General features: G+C 35.2%; 3 protein-coding genes across 3 annotated transcripts in view; 2 read left to right on the forward strand and 1 right to left on the reverse strand.

Moving 5' to 3' along the window:
- Window positions 1-18919, reverse strand: part of LOC142334586 (uncharacterized) — a 270416-nt gene that overhangs the window by 154147 nt on the left and 97350 nt on the right. The gene's annotated exons all lie outside the window — the stretch shown is intronic.
- Window positions 1-18919, forward strand: part of LOC142334582 (uncharacterized) — a 67912-nt gene that overhangs the window by 30643 nt on the left and 18350 nt on the right. Inside the window, exons 2-4 of the mRNA XM_075382722.1 lie at window positions 3869-3994; window positions 8406-8534; window positions 8823-8948. Coding sequence (XP_075238837.1) covers window positions 3869-3994; window positions 8406-8534; window positions 8823-8948 — 381 coding nt within the window. The remainder of the gene's footprint in view (window positions 1-3868; window positions 3995-8405; window positions 8535-8822; window positions 8949-18919) is intronic.
- Window positions 9794-18194, forward strand: LOC142334585 (uncharacterized). The gene is made up of 7 exons (XM_075382731.1): window positions 9794-10460; window positions 10531-10961; window positions 14234-14382; window positions 14552-14715; window positions 14797-15081; window positions 15248-15816; window positions 17543-18194. The coding sequence occupies exons 1-7, from the start codon at window positions 10381-10383 to the stop codon at window positions 17947-17949; spliced, it is 2085 nt and encodes a 694-aa protein (XP_075238846.1). The 5' UTR covers window positions 9794-10380; the 3' UTR covers window positions 17950-18194.

The raw sequence follows: 18919 nt of genomic DNA on the forward strand, positions 1-18919 counted from the left end.
TCATTCTGCTAAAAGTGATTTTCAACATCAGTTGCTCAGCAAAGCAATTCAAAATGAACAGAGTCAGTATAAAAAATCGAAGTCAGAAGTAGAAACGGGATAAACCCATAAAGCCCAATTTTAGATGCCCGCTATTTGAATTTCGTTCCTATAAGTCTTAGTTACAATCTCTAATGCTTATTGGTAATGATAGTAGCCCCTGTAGTCTCTCTCTAAGAAACAGAAGTACGTTATGTTCAACTACGAAATGCCATCAAAATATATCGGACTTAAAAAATGTTTTTGTACAAAAATCTTTTTTTCGATATCTTCTATTCTTTCAATCCCAATCATGCTTATTGGAATCAACGGCGGCTATTTTCCAGCAATCTGTGGGGTATGTTTTGTTTTTGAAATAAATCCGGCTAACTTTTCAATTAAATCATTTTTTGATGTGTCAGAAAGACAACGTAATAAACTAAGACTTTGTAAAGTTAGAAAAAGTGCGCTTGATTTTTAAGCTCATCATAGTGAAAAGTGCCTTATCGTATTGCTCAGTAGCTGAAGCTACGATCTGGTTAAGATAATAATTGAGGAGTAGCAACGCAGCAGTTTGAAATGTGAATGAGATTTTTTTCAATTTCTTATATGCTTTCGGATTCACTTTCAGTGGCCTGTTTTGGTGTCCTTGAGTTGGTTTAGAAATAAAAACCCCCAATAGAAAATCATTATAAAAACGTGAGTACATACTGAAACCATTCTTATTCTTTAATCCAAGGTAAATTCAATGCTGGTTTGTTTTAGAGAGTTTGTTTAAAGGTAGAGAGTCTGTTTCACCTTTTAATCTTTTCCGACACCACTTGTGGGTGGCGGAACTATATACTCAACTGGTTTTTTTTGTTCAGACAATTTTGGCCGATCGATATATTCGTCGTAGAGAAATGTGAGTGGTATCATTAAAAAGCTCATCCAGCGTAGAATTCGAAATAAGTAACATTTTTTAAAATTAATTTCGTCTTTTTTGAGGAGTTTTCGAGGATTGACCTTTTGTGTGAACACGGGATATTTGGCATGAAATTGTTCACTTTTCGTATAATTTGTCTTTGATCTAAGATTTTAAAAAAAAAATTAATTCAAAGTTACAATTCCGCCACAAAATGAGCCAATTTTGAGTTTATAATAAAAGAAAGGCGATAAAAAAGACTAGTTCTGGACTCATAAGGAAATTTACTATAAAAAATCTGAATTCTATTTGAGAGCTTTTTTAAGAAAAGTTTTCAATTTTTTTGTTTTTTTTAAGTCACCTAGAATCTATTCACTTCATATCGAGGTTCCGTTAATAACAAGCCTCATTTGCAGTCAAATGAAGCCCAATGAACAAAAGAATTCTTTTTCAAAGAATCGCTCATGTTTTTTTTGCTCCGACTCTGAGTATTCGTAATTTTAAATGAAATTTTGATTTTATTTTTGAGGTTTTACTTAATTTTTGGAGTCTTATGGCATAGACTCAGTGACTAAAAGTGCAATAGGTTTCGTAGACACCGTTTAATGAAATTAAATCTAGTGTATTGAGTGGACCGCTTATGGCTGTTCGGAAAAAAATCAACATTAACCGATCAAAAATCTATGTTCATGAACTGTAAGTCAGTCTCAGCAATTTCAGTTCTACTGAAATCAAAACTAATCTTGTTAGCGGTTTTATTTTTAACTATTGGTTGTATGTCTTCAATGCCACAAGATTTTATAAATTTTCGTATAATTGGTTCCTCCTGTAATTGGTAAACTTATCACATTATCCTGATATTGATAGCTCCCATTGGCTTAGGAAAGACTTATGGGTTAAGTGGCTTCGACACTGTTCTAGCACTTTTCTATTGAATTTGTGGATTTTGCCTGTATTTGTTGTTGCTTTCATAGTCAATGACTTATTGTAATGACTTTTTGATGACTTATGAATGACAATTATCATTGTCGTACCATCGAGGCATAACTTTTTAGCTTCCTTTGAAAGCTGTTGAATTTAATGACGTTGATACTACGGTTTCTCAAAAATTTCATGGTTTTAATGTATTTGTTCATATTGGTTGAGTTCTGAAGTCAAATTGTAAAAAGAGGAATCTCATTGCTTATAATTTTTTTTGAAAATAGAAAAGTTTTTACTGAAAAGTATATTTTTAATGACTTTGACATTTTTAATGACTTTGACACGTTTTATGACTTTACCGTAAAATGCTGACCGGTCTCATAAGCTTTTAAATGAGGCTTTCAGTCAGTTTGTAGCTAAGTTTATGATATTATACATATTCATTGATTTTACATTTTTTCAGTTTTTTTTTCGTCAGCTTGTAACTTATTCTCGTCACTGAGAGGTCTCATCCAATTGCTTTTAATTCAAAAATTAACATGTGTACTTATTTTATTTTGTAACTGGTGTCTTGTTTGTTGGACAGTATGCGTTTTCATGAAAGAATTTGTGAGTGGTGTTTTTGTGTGTCTTTTTCTCTTCTTGTAACACAATCGCGTAATAAGATCCAAAGATTTTCAAATGTGGCACAAATGAATTTATTCTTTCAGTATAATTTTAGCTGAGTTAGTTATAAAAATTGAAAAAAATGATTTTGGCTAATGATTTTAATTGCTTCAGTACTTTGTGTTTCCGCAATGTTTGTAATTTGTTGTTTGTAATTTTTTGAGTTTATCTGCATCTTTGTTCCTTTCCGATGGCTTAGTCTAACCAAAGACAGGTCCTATTGGTTTCATAATCACTTTTAGTAAATTTATTAAGAATTTTTTGTTGAAAGCTAATAGTTTTTGGATTTTTAAATTATTTGGTTTGAAAAAGGTTTTATTTTCGAATTTCGCATCATTATTTCTTCTTTTTGTCGACTTGTTGCCTAGTCTCATTAGGGAAAATTTCCATCTGCTGTATAGTTCGGAAAAAAGTAGGGTTTTATCTGATTGAATTTCGACGTTGCTAATAGGTGCTTTTAAATTTAGATATTGAGTTTTTGCCGTGAAGTTTTTGTTTTTGCTTATTAATAGCCGCACAGCGATAGCTGGGGCTATTATTGGCCTTCTCTTGGTTTTTTTTATTTCGTCGTCATGATTTTTGTTACGACCATATGACGTCACAGCTACTTTTTGTTCATTCGTTCATGCAATTTCAACTGAATTGCATGTGTGACGTCATTTTTCGCTCTTAGTGGAGCGAGTTTTTTTGTTCATGCGCGTGATTAAATTTTTGGTCACACTTGACTTACCTCACTCTCAAAAATGACTTCCTCACTTTGAAATTGACTTTTATTTACTTTAATTCAAAGAGATAAGGTCAAATGGGTGTGTGTCACTCTAAATGAAGGTTATTTGAGATCAGCTAATAGAGGCAGCAATAACTTTTTAATCAAATTATAACAGATCAGCCTTCAATGAAAAGACGAATTTTTTTGGTCTGTCTTTTTTTACTGTTTTTTTAGACTGCCGATCTACGAATCTATTGCGGCTATTTTCTGGCTATCTGCCAGCTATGTTTTTGTTTTGTTTTTTTTTCTCGTAGTTCCGATAAAATTACTCTTTAATTAATCAAGTCCTCTGTATCTGTTACTATAGATATATGGTGTCGGAAATCAGGTCTATTGTGCAGCCATATTCATCAATTTTCTGTCGGATGTTTTCCTTTGGTTTTGGAAGTTGGATTGTACCACTAAGTCAATTTTTTGCATAAATTATTGCAATTTTTGTTTTCATCGTAAGTCATTGAAATTTTTACAAAGGATTTGAGAACTGTTGTGCTATTTGTTTCTGTTTCTTTTCCAGTTCGGATTACTTGCTTGCGCCGATTTACTGATAATAGCATTGCAACTACGGTTTTTAAATCAGTACTTTTTTTCAGATGTAGACGAATGTAACATTGCAAATGGTGGGTGTCAGGACCAATGCAGCAACACTCAAGGATCCTACGAGTGCAGTTGTTCTACACTTGGATACCAGCTTGCTTCGAATCGCCGATCGTGCGAAGGTTGGGCATTGATAGCCTTTGAGTGAAGATATTTTAACCCCCTCCCCCATAAATTTGGTAGATCGGCTTTTTTGAAAGGCAATAGTTTCTCTTCTATAGTTGATTACAATCGCTTATCCTCCGTATTGTTTAACGGTTTTGAAACCGGAAACATCCTTTTTTTGCAAAAATGAAAAAATTTGTATAAGTAGCAGTTTTTAATTTTTCAAAAGGCCATGCTTCGAGGAGAAAAGAATTTTGAATAAAAGCTGTACGCAAAAAACGAATCGATTTGAAAACTTTTCCTCAATTGCCCAATTGTATTCAGTAACGAAATCACTTGTGAATGGCGCTGAAGTTTCTCGATACCCGAAAACTCATCAAAAATTACCAAAAATAAGATTTCGTTCGAAATTTTGCTCAACGCTCTCATTTATTACTGAAACCTCTGTTAGTTCCCTCCAAGGAATAGTTGGACATCTGATGGCAGAAAGGATGACCTGCATCGAAAAGAAGCAGAGTTTTTGAGGAAAAATAAGATAAATTGTGACTAATAACTTTTCAGGAAGGAAGATATAAATTTGACTTTTGCCATTTCCATTGAAAGACCTTCCTATGATATCTGTTTTTTTAATTAGAAAAATTGAATGGTTCTCTCGTGAATAGCAGCACCACTGAAAGCAGATCTTCTGATAAAAGGAGGCATTCGTTAGAAATTGACGCATTTGCAGTATTGAATTGATTTTGGCTGATTTTGCCCTCGTGGAATTCGGTTACGTTGAATTGCGGATTCATCCTTTGTAGCCTGAATTCTGAAAAAATGGATATTTCAATTTTTGTGGAATTGCGTTACGTTCGACAACGAATCCGTTTACTCAATTCCATAATTTGGTAGCCAAATTACACACTGTTGAAATTCGCAGTACGTGTTACTAAATTCACGGTTTTGTAATTAATTGTTCACTTAATTGTAAACGAATTAAATTCTGACTATTACTGGTTATTAAATTTGAGTTAAAATATATGAGGTGAATGAGATCGAAAAAAAAATGAGAACTGTTTGAATTGTTTTAGAATTTTAAAACTGAGGGATTTTTCGGCAAACATTTTAATTTCAAACTGCAAAAATTAAATTTCACTACAAAATAGCCTATCCATTGAATGTCACCAATTCCGGAATGTTTATGCAAATTCCATGTATTAACAGCATAGCGGAATTAGGTATTGTTCTCGGTCAAATTTGACCTAGAATGGTTTTTAATATAATTTGGGTTTATTAAGAGATCTCAGAAATTTAAATAAATGATTGCTTCAACGTGATGCAGATATGGGTATAGCTTAGACATAATAGTAAATCCTTTCTGGTCCGTCGTTTTAGCTGAAAATTTTTTTGAAAAATTATTGTTTTTTGGGTTTTGAAATGAAAGAAACACGAAAAAATTCGAAACCTTCGAATTTTTGTTGGAAATTTTACTCGCTTTCTGGAGACATCAATTAATGTTCTAACAATGAAAAGCTACGTCAGGAAATTGAGATTTCATTAACTGCGTCATTTTCTTCGGCAAATATTTTGCCGAGAGCGACAGAGGATTGAAAAGAAATCAGTGACAGACAAATCTGTGACGGACAAAAAAACCAATTCTATTCGATGTGTAAGAATAAATTTGAAAATTACTTGTTTGAAAATTTTTTCTTCGAAAAAGGTTTTTGACTGTAAAAAAGTGCCTCGTCACCTCTAACTATATTTTTTAAAAACCTTAGATTGGTAACGTTCGATTGAAGCAAAATTATGAAAGTTAACTATGTAACCGCAGAAGCATCTTTGTGTTTTAAGTATGTAACGTCAGAAGACACATCTCAAAATGAGTAACCCATCCAGAGCATGCTTGTTACCAACCTGGGCGCTCAGAGATGCTCATTCTCAAAAAGCTTGATCAATGCAATCTCTTAAAAGCTTTTTTGACACCCAACTTTTTCAGATGGCTTGGAGAAGCACATTATTTAAACTCCTATTTAAAATGAGTCATGTAGCTGTATTAATGCTAAAGAAATAGCACTCAAACAAATATTTTAGTTTAATCTGATTATATAATTTTTTCTATGTTTACCGCTAGCATTTGTTGATTATTCAGTAAAATCTCGACTCATTGACCTTGGGTAGAACATTCCGGATACTTAAGCTTTATACAATACGCAGACATTAAGTTTTCCTCAGGTAATAGTCTGAAAGACGCTAAACACTTTCTTGAGGATGCTTTTATCAATGTTGAACTTAACTTAGTCGCGGTAATTGCACATGGTAACAGCAGCAAGGCTAGTTTTGGTCTAATCGTTTCGTCTTAAAGTCCAAAAATTCGGATTGTAATCAATGAATGTTTTGAAACATTTTCTCATTTTTTAAAACTTTAATTACAGAAAACAAGAATTCAAAACTGGTGACAAGTGCAATCGGCTTCTTATGGGGTTTCAAAGACAACCATTTTGTTTTTTATTCGAAAGCTTATGGTCGTTTGACTTTTAAAAAATCATATTTTAAAATAAAGAATGGATTATTGAGATTTGCGACTTCTTTTTTGGCAAACTTATAGCTGAAAATCAGCGAAGAAAGGGAGCATTGGGTTTCTAATTGATTGCATTTTTATAATAAAAGCGTTTTTACGTCTTAAGTAATAGCTTTTCTGCGTAGATACTACGGTTTTTCACAAATTTTTTTTTTGATTTTTGGACATTTTCCCATCACTGAGGTTCTATTTACTCTCTAGTCACATTATTGACAAGTCAGATGTCACAATATTGACATTTGAAAGTCGGCTCAATTGAACAAATCAGTATTTAGTGAATAGGTTATTGTTTTAACTGCTTCGACATCGTTTTCTAGCAGAATTTAATGGATTTTGTTGTTTTTTTTGTAATCATTTGAAAAATTCTGTACAATTGCAGGTCTTAGCGTCTTCCTATGGAGGAACAAAGGAGTGTATTTACGTATTTTAGCAGCTGATAGCAAAAGTTTATCACGACTTTGGAATAAAATGCTTTAAAAAAATACAAAGATGTTTTTTTTTCAATCTGCACTTTGTTGTTCTTTTTTTGCCTACATAGTACCTAGTTTCGTTAACTACAGGTCGCATATCAATTAATTGGTTTTGAAGACATGAACAGTTGAACATATCTATGGTTTTTAGTGCAATGCTTAATTTTTTGTGGCTCTAATACCGGTTTTTATCGTTCTTTTTGTAGACTTGTGGCGTATTCTGATTAATGACTGATCTCAATGGCTTTTGGAGAGATAAAAGTCGTGTTTAATGATTTCAGTTGCTATCAAGGTTTTGTTATCTGTGAAATTGATTGTTCTAAAAAAAATAACTTTTTAAAACTTTATAATACTTGTTCTCATTATTGGTTTTCAAAGAGGGCGCAGTTGATTGTATATTAATTTTGGTTGATTAGATTATTGTTTTAATGGTTTCAACGCCTTTTTCTTGCCAAAGTTAATGGAATTTTTCGCGTATGAATTATTCGTTTATATTTGTAGACGTACGACATATCGCGGGTACTGACAGGTCTGAATGTCTTTATTTTTATTAGGTATGAGTGAACTTAAAACTATTTGAACATTTCAATTGATATCTAACGGTTTCTATTGAAAATGTTTGTTTTCGTGGATACAAACGTATTTTGACGTTTTTGTTCCTTTTTGTCGGCTTGTTGCCGAGTCTCATCAAGGACTGGTCCGATGTTTTTTTCGAGTGATGAAGAAACTAGTTTGCTTAGTTCAAGTTTTTTTTTATGAAGTCGGTTTTCTTTTTCAAAAAATGGATATCGAGTTTGGGATGTAAATGTTTGTTATTTGATTCTTTGTTTGTCTTGTCTCGTAGTCCTAATAATGGCAGGTCTCATGGGCCCACCATTGCGGCATTATTTACTTTATTAAGTGATTTGAGTTGGAGGCAATTTTTCTTATTATATTTGATGTGAATTTTTGAAAGTTTTCTATCTCTTCCTCATTTGGTAGACAATTAGCTAAACTTGAGGATAAGCGGGGTCGGAGTCTTATGTGCAAACGCACATCACTGAGCCTGCTTGTTGTGTTTAGTTCGCACAGGCTGGTTTACTTTTCTTGAAATGTGCAAGTGGGTTAGGTAATCTGACTGCTCTACTCGTATACGTCGTTGATATCATGTTTTTTCTCAATTTGCAAGCTCTATAATTTAAATTAAGGTCTAAAGTGATTTGGCTGAAGTCAAAAAATTTATCTGATAATGGACATATGGATAGGTGCTCTTAAATAAAACCAAAAGATCTAAGGCTATATATTCTGATCATTTTTTTCCCTTAAATTCTATAAAAACTGCAGATAAAGTTGGAATCCTTAATTTAACATTTTTTGCGGAATGAGTCGGTACGGCAATCATATTTTGATACGTTTTGTCAGATGCAGACGAGTGTGCTCTAAACACAGACACGTGTGACGATGTTTCTTCGACATGTGGCAACACAATTGGCTCATTCGATTGCATATGCAACAGTGGATTTGAGAGTAATGGAAGCAACACTTGCATAGGTATGTCTGGTACACTAGCTGTCGTCGGGAATTGTGACTTAGCCATATTTTTGAAGTTAAGTAGTGATTTTTCCTATGGAGCACTAGCGGCAATATCTTCATTGAGAATGAGGGCTCAATTAGAGCCTAAATTAACTATATGATGCAATAACCCGGAAGCGTACAATTGTTGCTTACGAGGTTTTTATATGATTCATATAATTTAAGAAGATGTATTTCTGAAGAGTGAATAACTTTTTGTGCTTAATAAGATTCCAGGGTCCGCTGTTATACGCGTATCTGTTATAGATATTAATGAGTGTACTCGCGGAACTGCACCCTGCACAGACGTCTGCAACAACACAAATGGCTCTTATTCTTGTTCATGCTCTAATCCCTCGCAGATACTCCTGACCGATGGCTTCACCTGTTCCGGTTTGTCCATTTAAGCCGTGTGAAATTAAAGCTGGTTTGATTTAAAAATTGTCTCAATATATGCAATTGTATCAAGTAAAAATTGCGTGGCTTTGATTGAATACTGAAAACTTCTGGATATCAGCGAGAAGCGTGTATCACTTGGTGAGTTTCGAAGTGACTCCTGAGGTCACGTAACTATTTCAAATTTTACAACATTTGATGTTCTACAATTGTATATAAGAGATTCTGGCATTGAAATTACATGCAGACTTTCGGCATTTTAGAATCTGCACGTGCCTGTTTTCCTGTCACTCAAGATGAGCTCATATTTCGTTTGGGTTTTTGTGAGAGCAATTTACCAGTGCCAAAGTTTTTCCAATATTTCATTGATTCAACTTATCAGAATTTAGGATAATTATGCCTGAGCGAGATTTTTCTAATTAAAAAATTTCCGTTTTCAAAGCAATTTTTCAATTTTATCGTTCTGAACTTAAGTAATGGTTCACGAATTCTACATTAACCTGGCTGTTTTTACCTCTCGTTGGTTATACAAATATATCGGAAAAATTGCGTGAGCTATTTGGGTGGATTATGTGAGCTACCCTAGTTCAAAACTAATGCCAAATTTGCAAACGTTTGCAATTTTTTGCTCGATAATTCCAAATTTGTAAAGGTCTTCACAGGTCAAATTTGCAAAATTTGCAACGTTCGTACCGGTCGAGCTCTGCTTAATTTAGCAATGTGGATTATTTTCCTAACCATTTCTCGGAGATTCATTTGTAAAAATGTTTAAATCACTAATGAGATAATGACTATTTCCGTTCAGTTAATAAGAAATGGATTTAGTTTTAAGGAGAGATTTTTGGCTTTCCAGTGGTTGGCCCATTTTTGGTATTTTTTGAGACCGAATTCATTAATTCGACTTCATGCTTCTTTTTATTAGCTATAAGCCTTATTGAGAAAGCTGATCGACAGAGTTCCAAATTGGAAACAATAGAAATCAGTTGTCTTTAGTTTATGCACATTATGAGCTTTTATTTGTTAGAATTTAATTGCAAGAGCCACTATGAGTTTGAATGTTTGGCTCTTCAAAGTTTTTGACGAGCTCTTGGTCGTCAAAGTACGTAATTAATTGAGCTTATGATTATGCTTTGAGATCCTCCTCATTGTGATTAAACTTTTAATATTAATATTAATCTCAAACTGTGAATAATAAACAGTGTGCGCATGTGTTCAAATTGTTTCGTAACTGGCATAAACTCACTCAAGAGTCGTTAAGATGCTTTAGTGCATATCATCGAAGCAGTTAATTGGCTATTGCTCAATTGCAATTATTTATAGCTGGTATTTTTTCTATTAGTATGAAAACTGTTTTGAGCCTTTTATTTATGTGCGTTTTAATCAAAAGCCACCACTGAATGCTGTTGTTGAGAAGTTTAAGCTCTGATGGATGCTTAATGATATTAGATTGATTTTGCTCAAGTTTATTTTTGTCAGTATGGCCACTCGAGACTCAATGCTATCATATAAGTAAGTGTTTTCTATTGCTCAATTGATAATTATTTCCGCAACCTTCTACAATCTCCATGAATAATTACAGACGGGTGACTCCGCGAAGCCCATTGTGGCGGGATGCTACCTTCTGCCATCGTATGGCATCTGCAAAGGATTTGCCATTTGCTCCTAATGATGAAGTTACAATGACTCGATCCCAGGAGCTGGTTTCCGATTTGCCACCGTTGCTGGACGGGTGTATTCGGACAGCAAACAGTGCCGCTGTCGGAGTGAAGCGTCGGAGAGATCCCTTCGTAGGAAGTTTTATTACTGCTAGTTCCCCTATGCCGCCTGCAGAGAGCGAGACAAAGTTGTCAGAAAAGAGTGACTTGCAGATGCATTTGAAAAGCGTGATTGAATTGAGCCCTGGTTTTTGTAAGAGAAACTACAAACGTAGAACTAGCGAAGATACAGTTGTTGGCATCCTCAACCGATACCAGGGAGATAAAACTGAAAAATCAATAAGACATGGACTAGGTTATAAAGCGCATGCTCCACTTCATTAGGTACATTAGTTCAGAATATGCTGGCAATCAGATGGTTGCCATTGTTCGGACCTTGCTTTCTGAGCTTTTCTTATCTTTGGCTTTCGCCAGTTTTTTTAATTAGTTACTTCAACTTATGTAATCTTCTTTGATGCCATTCTTGCGGTCATTTTTTGAAAAAAAAAAGGTTGGGTAAACTGCTTTTTGAATGGGAGACACTTCGTCAATAACGAATTTCACTGTTTTTAATTGATCTCGAACAAAGTTTGAAGCATTTATTGTAAACATGTCTTTTTTATGCAAAATTTTTGCTTGACGCGTTTGCGCTTTTCTCGAATATTCTTGAACTTCTTTAGTGATACACAATCAACCTGGAGACACAGTGAACCGGGCATTAAAATGTTAGACATCCAACCTGGAGATCTGGGCTTGAACCACAGTGGGTTAAATTTTCTGCACTCATAAAACATTTCTTAGCGACTCATTCTCTAAACTAATTTGCCCCTGTCTATCGTTCGAAAGCAATTCTTCCGACTTTAGTCGGTATATGTCTCAGTATATTTTGACTCCCTTTAGAATCCATGTTATTCTCTAGTATCTCAAAGACATTGTGCAATTTTCGTGTCATTTTCTATCAAATGCTTGAAACTGCAGTGTTTGAGCCGGGAAGCGATAGCTGAGGCAATAATTCAGCTGGGGTTTTTAGTTGCTCTCGAATGAGAAGCAATTATTGTAAACGTGTGTGTCTTTTATTCACATTTTTCGCTTGACCGTGTTTGCTTTTCTAGAATAATCTTAGGTGTTTCTCAGGTGAATTCACGCACTTCTTGATGATTGTTGAGTGATTTTATGTTCTCTCACTCCAATAAAGTTTGTTGGCCAAACAAAAACGATTTTTCGAGAGCCGACGACAAGGCCCTGATAGACGAGGGTTTAATGGTTGTCGAGGTGGAGGAATTGGACTCATAGAGTCGGGGTACAAAACCTACCTTCGGCTAATTTATCACATGCTTTTCACGCAGAAATATATCAGTTTTCAGTGTCCTCTAATTTCTTAAAGCTATTTAGCATGTTTCCAAAATTCTTAAATGCTTTTTAACGGCTGCATTTTTTCTAGTTCATTGGATTCATCCTTGCCCGGATTCATCCTAGCCCTGATTTCTTAAGTTTTAAATGCATTTCAATATTATAGCGTTCTCAATTGTCTATGTTGATTTTGTCGTTGGTCTGGGGTACAACTTTGTTTTTCACCTCTTAGAAGCTAATAATCAGGTTATGGTAGTTTTGCATTCGGTTGAAACATACACTCAAAATAATTTTTTACATGGTTGGCTGCCTTTCTGAAGTCAATTTTAAACTGCTTTTTTAAACACGCATTTGCATTTCTATTGCGGAGAATCATAGGCTTTCATTAGGTCCAATTTAAGAATGAATGCAATCCTTTTTGCAGAGAAGAGCTAGATAGAATTGTGTTTTCAGTAAGCAGCATTAAGTTGAGCCTCATTAATTTTATCAACTTCATGATGAAGGTGTTCAGGAATTCAGAATTTAATCAATATAATTGTTAATGTGCGTTCGCACATAATGTTCCCACCCTGCTTATCCACATTTTTGACTTAATTGTCTACCCAATAAAGAGTAGATACTTTTTGAAAATGATTGGTGTTTGAGTAAAACAATGGCAAAAATCTTAAATTATAGAAATAAATATTGACCTGCCGCGTTAGAAGGCCGTTTAAACTTACCATTAATAAGGCTAGGGGTAGAGACAAATAACAAAATGAACAAAAACAAAAAAACAATGTTTAACTGCAAGAACTCAATACGGATTTTTGAAAATATTCTGTGCAAAGTCAAAATACCATCAGATCAGATTTTCAATGCAGCAATTCACCTATCGGTCACTAGAAAGCAGATTGGCCCTTCCTAGATGGGACCATGAAACGTGTTGGCGAAAAGAGAAAAGAGGGGAAAAGTTAAATTAAAAATCCAGTGAACTTTTCGAAACCAAATTTCAATGTCATAACAACCATTGACTTTTAAATAATAACAACTTGATACTCACATTTAACTCCTTAGGGTGCCACTGGGCCCTGTAATTGGTCAGACTAAGTCATAAGACTACAAAAATTAAAAATAATTGAAGTCGAAACTCAACAATTGACAATTTTTTTTAAAATCCGAAGTATTGGAGCCATTAACATTAGCTTTTAACTTGCGTATTACAGGGAAGCGTATAGGACGTGTAAGTACATTATAATACATATAATACTTAAGAAAAGACGAACAGTTATAGGCGAAAACAGCCAGAAATTCAATAAAAATTAGTACGAAAGTTTTTGAAGCCACGAAAAGGCCACTTTTCACTCAAAACCTTATGTCTGATGGCGCCTCTTCTCAATTCTAATAGGACCGTCATTGATGTGATAATGTGACAAGACTTCAAAAAGAACCGCATATATGAACAAAGATACAAAACTCAAATTTGTAAGTAAAAACACGTTTGAAGGTCGTAATACCATTAGCTGAGACAAAAAGGGGTCATTAGTTAGACCGAGCTACAATGACAGAATTAAGATCGAAAAGGGGCCCCATTTGAACGTAGGTGGGATCTGTTGTTAATAGAACCTTGATTTGAAAATTGTCTTGTCGGTATTTGACATGAAAAAAATACAAAACAATTTCAAAAGTTTTTGAGAAATAGCGGTCCTCCTGTGCGGCTCAAAAACAATTAATTGGTCCAAATCCTCCTTTAATACGTAATTGAAGCAACAGTTGTACGCAAATAAAATTTAAATTGAACAAAAATGACGCTAAATGTTAAAATAACAGCACAAAAAAATTAATTTTCAATAGCTCCTCGAAAAAAGCAAAATCGAAAAAATTCTACGCTTGAAGAGCTTTCTACTGGTACCACCGCTCACAACCCTGTACGATGAATATATCAATCTGGCAAAATCGACTGAACATTTTCACATTTGTATGTTGACTTCCTATCTGAGATGCGCGTCGTGGTCAATGAATACTTCTTTTTCTTGGAAGAGCTGTTTGTCCTACGAAAGTCGGCAATGTTCAAATGTAAATAAATTTTCTGTGAAAGTGAAGAACAGTGTAATTAAACTATTGGCCGAACATGCCTAACCAATGCTTGAATCAGACGATTTTCGATGAACTTTCTTTGACACGTCCTTGACACGATATATTATCACAAACGTAGGATCAATTTTGAAAGAGCATGCGCTTAGTTGTATTGATAACATATAGGTCGGTACAAATACACAAATAAGTTTTACACTTACGAGGGTGAATGGAGTAACGGAATGAAGCACGGAAGAGGGAAACTAACGATGAACGATGGCTCCTACTACGAGGGCATGTTCCTCAACGGCGAAATACACGGACGTGGAGTGAAGGTCTGTTTGGTCAATTGTCAAATTAAAGTGCTTAGATAAATCCCATTCTTTTCAAACTTTTGTATCGAAAATTGTTTTGTAGTTTAATAGTCCCTGATGAAATACTTTGCGGCTAAACTAATTAGTTAGATTAACAATCTGATTAACTTGACAATTGACCGGATTGCAGGTATGGGAAAATGGAAAGAAAACGTACGTGGGTAACTTCAAAAAGGGTTCCATGCACGGAGAAGGAAAATTGATGCTATCAAATGGTGATTATTACCACGGGGGTTTCAAATCTAATCTCAGACATGGATACGGGGAAGCAAAAGACGAACATGGGTTCTATAGGTTAGTCCTTCACTTGCTTTTTACCTATTTCTTTTGGCCCTGTTGCTTCCAAATGGCTATATTTTTTGCTGTAATTTCCAGAGGCATGTTCTGCGATGGACTGCGAGAAGGCGAAGGAATGTTCCTATATGACAATTCCGCTTCTTATGTCGGAGGGTGGCGAAGAAATGTGCCACACGGAGAGGGAAAGTTCAAGAATACAGACGGCTTTGTGATAGCCGGGGATTTTCAAGACGGTGTACCGTCCGTGTGGCCAGCAAAGATTCAAATTCAGAACAAAAGTCCTATCAAAGTGCACAGGGGTGAACATATTACAGTCGATATCCAATACGTGGACCAAAATGACCAACCAATCCAATGTTACCAAGGAATGCCACCTTACATTATCCCCATGAACTTAAATATAAAATTAATCATCCGAAAGCATCGTTAATTGGACTCTGGTTCGATTCAAATTTTCTGATTCTTAAATCAAGTTCATGAAAGAAGTACGTGTAGATTGCAAGGTGGCATTTCTTTTTTCAATTTCCACAGGATTTTCGGTGTCCATTAGTTGCTATTTTCAAAAGCCCAAATACCCGAAGATCTCCAAAAAGCTACCAAGCCTCCCAGAACCACCGAGATATAAAAACTTGCAGGTTATCTCCACGCCATTCTTTCCAGCGGTCACGTACCCTCTATGCCATTTCAGACACTACGTACAATCTTTGCACTATCCCTACGTTATCTTCGAAGATCACGAGTCGGTAAAGTCGAACGAATTCCTTCGTCAGGCTTTTTACTACTTGTCCGAACTGAAAGACGATGTATTGGAATCAGAGTTGATTTCGGAAGAGGAGCTTCAAGAAAGCGGACTGAAGATCCCTGAAGGTATGGCACATGAAAGTGGTCAATGGCCGCTGCCCAAAGTGGAATCACTTGCTGTCAATGATGATGGATCAGCTACCTTTACAAATATCACTTTCCCTAATGCTGACAGACCGGGCGAGCCGTACGAGCCATTTGAGATCGAGAATTATGCTAAGTCTCTTGAGAAATCTAAGAAGAAATACGGAGTTTATTTTGGAGAGAGGCCACCTGACCAGAAACTAGATGCCTTAGGTAATCACTTTTTATCTGAGCTCACTCACTTTTATAACCGAAGCTGTTATACTTACAGAACTGTAAGCTGAACAAAGCTTTATTGAGGTACTTAAGGATTTTTAAGACTCGAGGAGAACAATTATCTAAGGGTTTTTTAACGTCCATTTCTTGCCGCTTTTGTCTCATTTTCTTCACAATTCGGGGTGTTTGTGAGCTTATTATAGCTTTCCTAATATTTTGAGACCAATTCGTTATTTCTAATTTAGTAAGAGAAATGGTTTTTTATGTGTACTTGTATTGAAAAAATAATTGAATTTTTGTGATTTTTAAATTAAAATTGGGATTTTGCAAACCCATATTACATATATATATATATATATATATATATATATATATATATATATATATTACATATATACTAACCCATTCCTATATTCCTATATACGAACCAAGATACTTTTTAATTGCTCTCAAACGAAGTTTGTAGCAATTACATTAGTCCTGTTGGGCTTTTTTATGCAATTTTTTGCTTGACCGATTTTTCGTCTGATCCATTTGACTTTTCGTCCCCAAGAACGGGATAAACAGGTAGCGCCCAGCGAGCATGAAGTGCTTTTAGAGCCCTTCAGCTCACTAGTCTCCAAGTATGCGATTCACAGAAACTGTTTTGGAGACCTATAGTTATGGTGTAAGTATAAGCACCTCCCCCCCCCCCCCCCCCCCCCACATCAGCCCCCCCCCACACACACACACACACACACACACACATCAACCCCCCACACATCAACCCCCCCCCCACACACACACACACACACGCACACACATCAGCCCCCCTCACTCACCAACCCAATCCCCTTCACATCGCTCAGGCCGTAAGCGCCCCGTGCAGCCGAAGACCCCCCACCCCACCGTTGCCCTCCCACACTGTTGCCCCCATCAGCCCTATGTCTAGTGTTTTGTTCAATCAATAAAATTTCTTTAAATTGTCCCGTTATATAAATTTCAGGACTTGTCCCGTTATGTTTTTGTTCGTCTGGTGTCCGTTTTCTTTCACCCCGCAAAACCTAGAAACATCATTTGTTCATCTTTTCATACCGCTCTTTAACTGCTTTTATGTTAATAATGTCATTTGTTAGACTCATCGGCAGTGGTTTTTTAAACACATTGAAGGTAATCATAACTGACTTAATTCACTATCTAAATGGCTTTTAACACAAAAATTAAGTTCATTTAAGATTGATCTTTTTATTACGTGATCTTTAACGTCGATCTTTTATTAACCTTGATCTTTTTTAACGTTCTGTAACTTAATAACAACTCTATCATATTAGCTGTCATGTACATCACCTATCTATCCAATTTTAATTAAATAAAGTTTCGCTTTATTTAAATTTTCTGGTACAATTGCCACAAAATATATGAATGCATTTACAAACACAATTTCCTGTTTAACATACCGTAGTTTTCATTGTAAGTTCACATTATTCCCTAACTTTGCCTTTTGCCCGTTATTACGGTTAGATGGAGGAAATTTTCTATGTCGACGATTTTTTTCGTACGAATTTTAAAAATTGATGCTCACATAGTTGGCGTAAAATATGGTGTCTGTAGTGCATCGGAGTAACAGTTTTAAAGTTCTGCTGTGAATTTTGTGTTTTATGAATTTCTGGCAAGCTGTCAGTTATATTGATTGAATTTCATGAAACTCTAATTTCAATGCATATAAATGGCTCATTTAATTTAGGTAGGCCCTTGATAGAAGACAGTGAGGCTGATCCAGAGGAAGAGCTGTCACCCTATCCAGGGCTAACTTCGGAAGATTTAGACCTGCCGCCTCTAGATCAGCTAAAACTGGTGCTATACCACTCTTACGCTAGGAAGGGAAACTATTGCGTGAAAGTACAAGACACAACACCCGGCTCAGTTTTCGAATGGTTTGGCCTAGCCAGACCTAAATCTGATTATTTACACGTAAAAGTTGTGGAGTACAAGAGATGGAGTGATGGGAAAACGATCAGAAGATATGATTCTAAACAAAATGTTGTAGGAAAGGAAGTCGACGAGCCAAAGAACAACGCTCGAAAGCCCTCAATCGTTAACTCATCACTTTCTGGGCCAAGCGAAGTATCGATGATGAACGCTTCTGGTTGAAAACAATTACGTTTTATATTGATGGTTTGATCTCAAATTTGAAAAGACACTTTGTTACTGCTTGTATAATTTGAAACAATAAAAATTGACGGTCATTTGCTTGAAAAGATAACTCGAGTGCACTTCAAAATTTGGTTCAAGTTATGAAAGGTGCCACAAGGCGTATTGTAATTTTTAAATTTGTAAGCATCTATGGAGCTTAATTTAATCGAGTGGCTTAGTTTAATTGAAATAGTCGATCCAGATTTTCTTCATAAATAAGACTGAATGCACATGGATAAGTGCGGGAGAAACTTTCATTTTGGAGTGATCGCAGAGCTTCTAACATTAACCTGAAACATTTTTTTTCAGAATGAAAAAAGACAATATCCAGTACAATTTTGCTATTATGAAAGTAATAAAAGGCTCGGTAATGCCAGCTGAAATAGCTATTTGAGATTGTCTTATCTATCATACATTTTATTAATGTAAGGAATGCAAAACTGACAAGATATTAAATATTATCTTTCTCATTCCATAAAAAGTATTCCAGGTTAATGTTAGCGATCTGCTTTCACTCCGACAAAGTCGAACCGAACCGCGTTGCATGATCTTAGAATGCTAGAACCGTCCAACTGAGCCCTTAAATTTATTTCTAGTTCTGTGTTAATTTTCAAATTTAACATAGGCAATTTTTGGTTAGACGGTTTGGATATGTGTGTCTTATTGCTTTCGAGCATCATGTTTGGAATAACAAGACATGATTTCTCGGTCCGTTTAGCTTCTGAAAATAGATTTACTGTTTTAAAATATAGTGTATATGAGTAAAAAAAAGCAAGTAATGACTTGTTTTGACCTAAAGAGCTGATAAAATGACAGCAGAGCACAACAGATCGCCTGATAGAGCACAGTTCGTCCCTAGAAAAAACAGTCACCATAGTTTAGGAGGCGTAATTTCAATTTTTCGACAATATCAAGTTTCTTAAAGTCT

The sequence above is a fragment of the Convolutriloba macropyga genome, chromosome 2, assembly GCF_964194025.1.
Source record: "Convolutriloba macropyga chromosome 2, txConMacr16.3, whole genome shotgun sequence".
In the NCBI taxonomy this organism is placed as follows: domain Eukaryota; kingdom Metazoa; phylum Xenacoelomorpha; order Acoela; family Convolutidae; genus Convolutriloba; species Convolutriloba macropyga.

Coding starts and splice junctions, on each gene's coding strand:
- LOC142334585 (XM_075382731.1), top strand. CDS start 10,381: ATGCTTAATGATATTAGATTGATTTTGCTCAAGTTTATTTTTGTCAGT. Junction 10,962..14,233: donor ATCAATAAGACATGGACTAG/GTTATAAAGCGC, acceptor GATAACATATAG/GTCGGTACAAATACACAAAT. Junction 15,817..17,542: donor CCAGAAACTAGATGCCTTAG/GTAATCACTTTT, acceptor CATTTAATTTAG/GTAGGCCCTTGATAGAAGAC.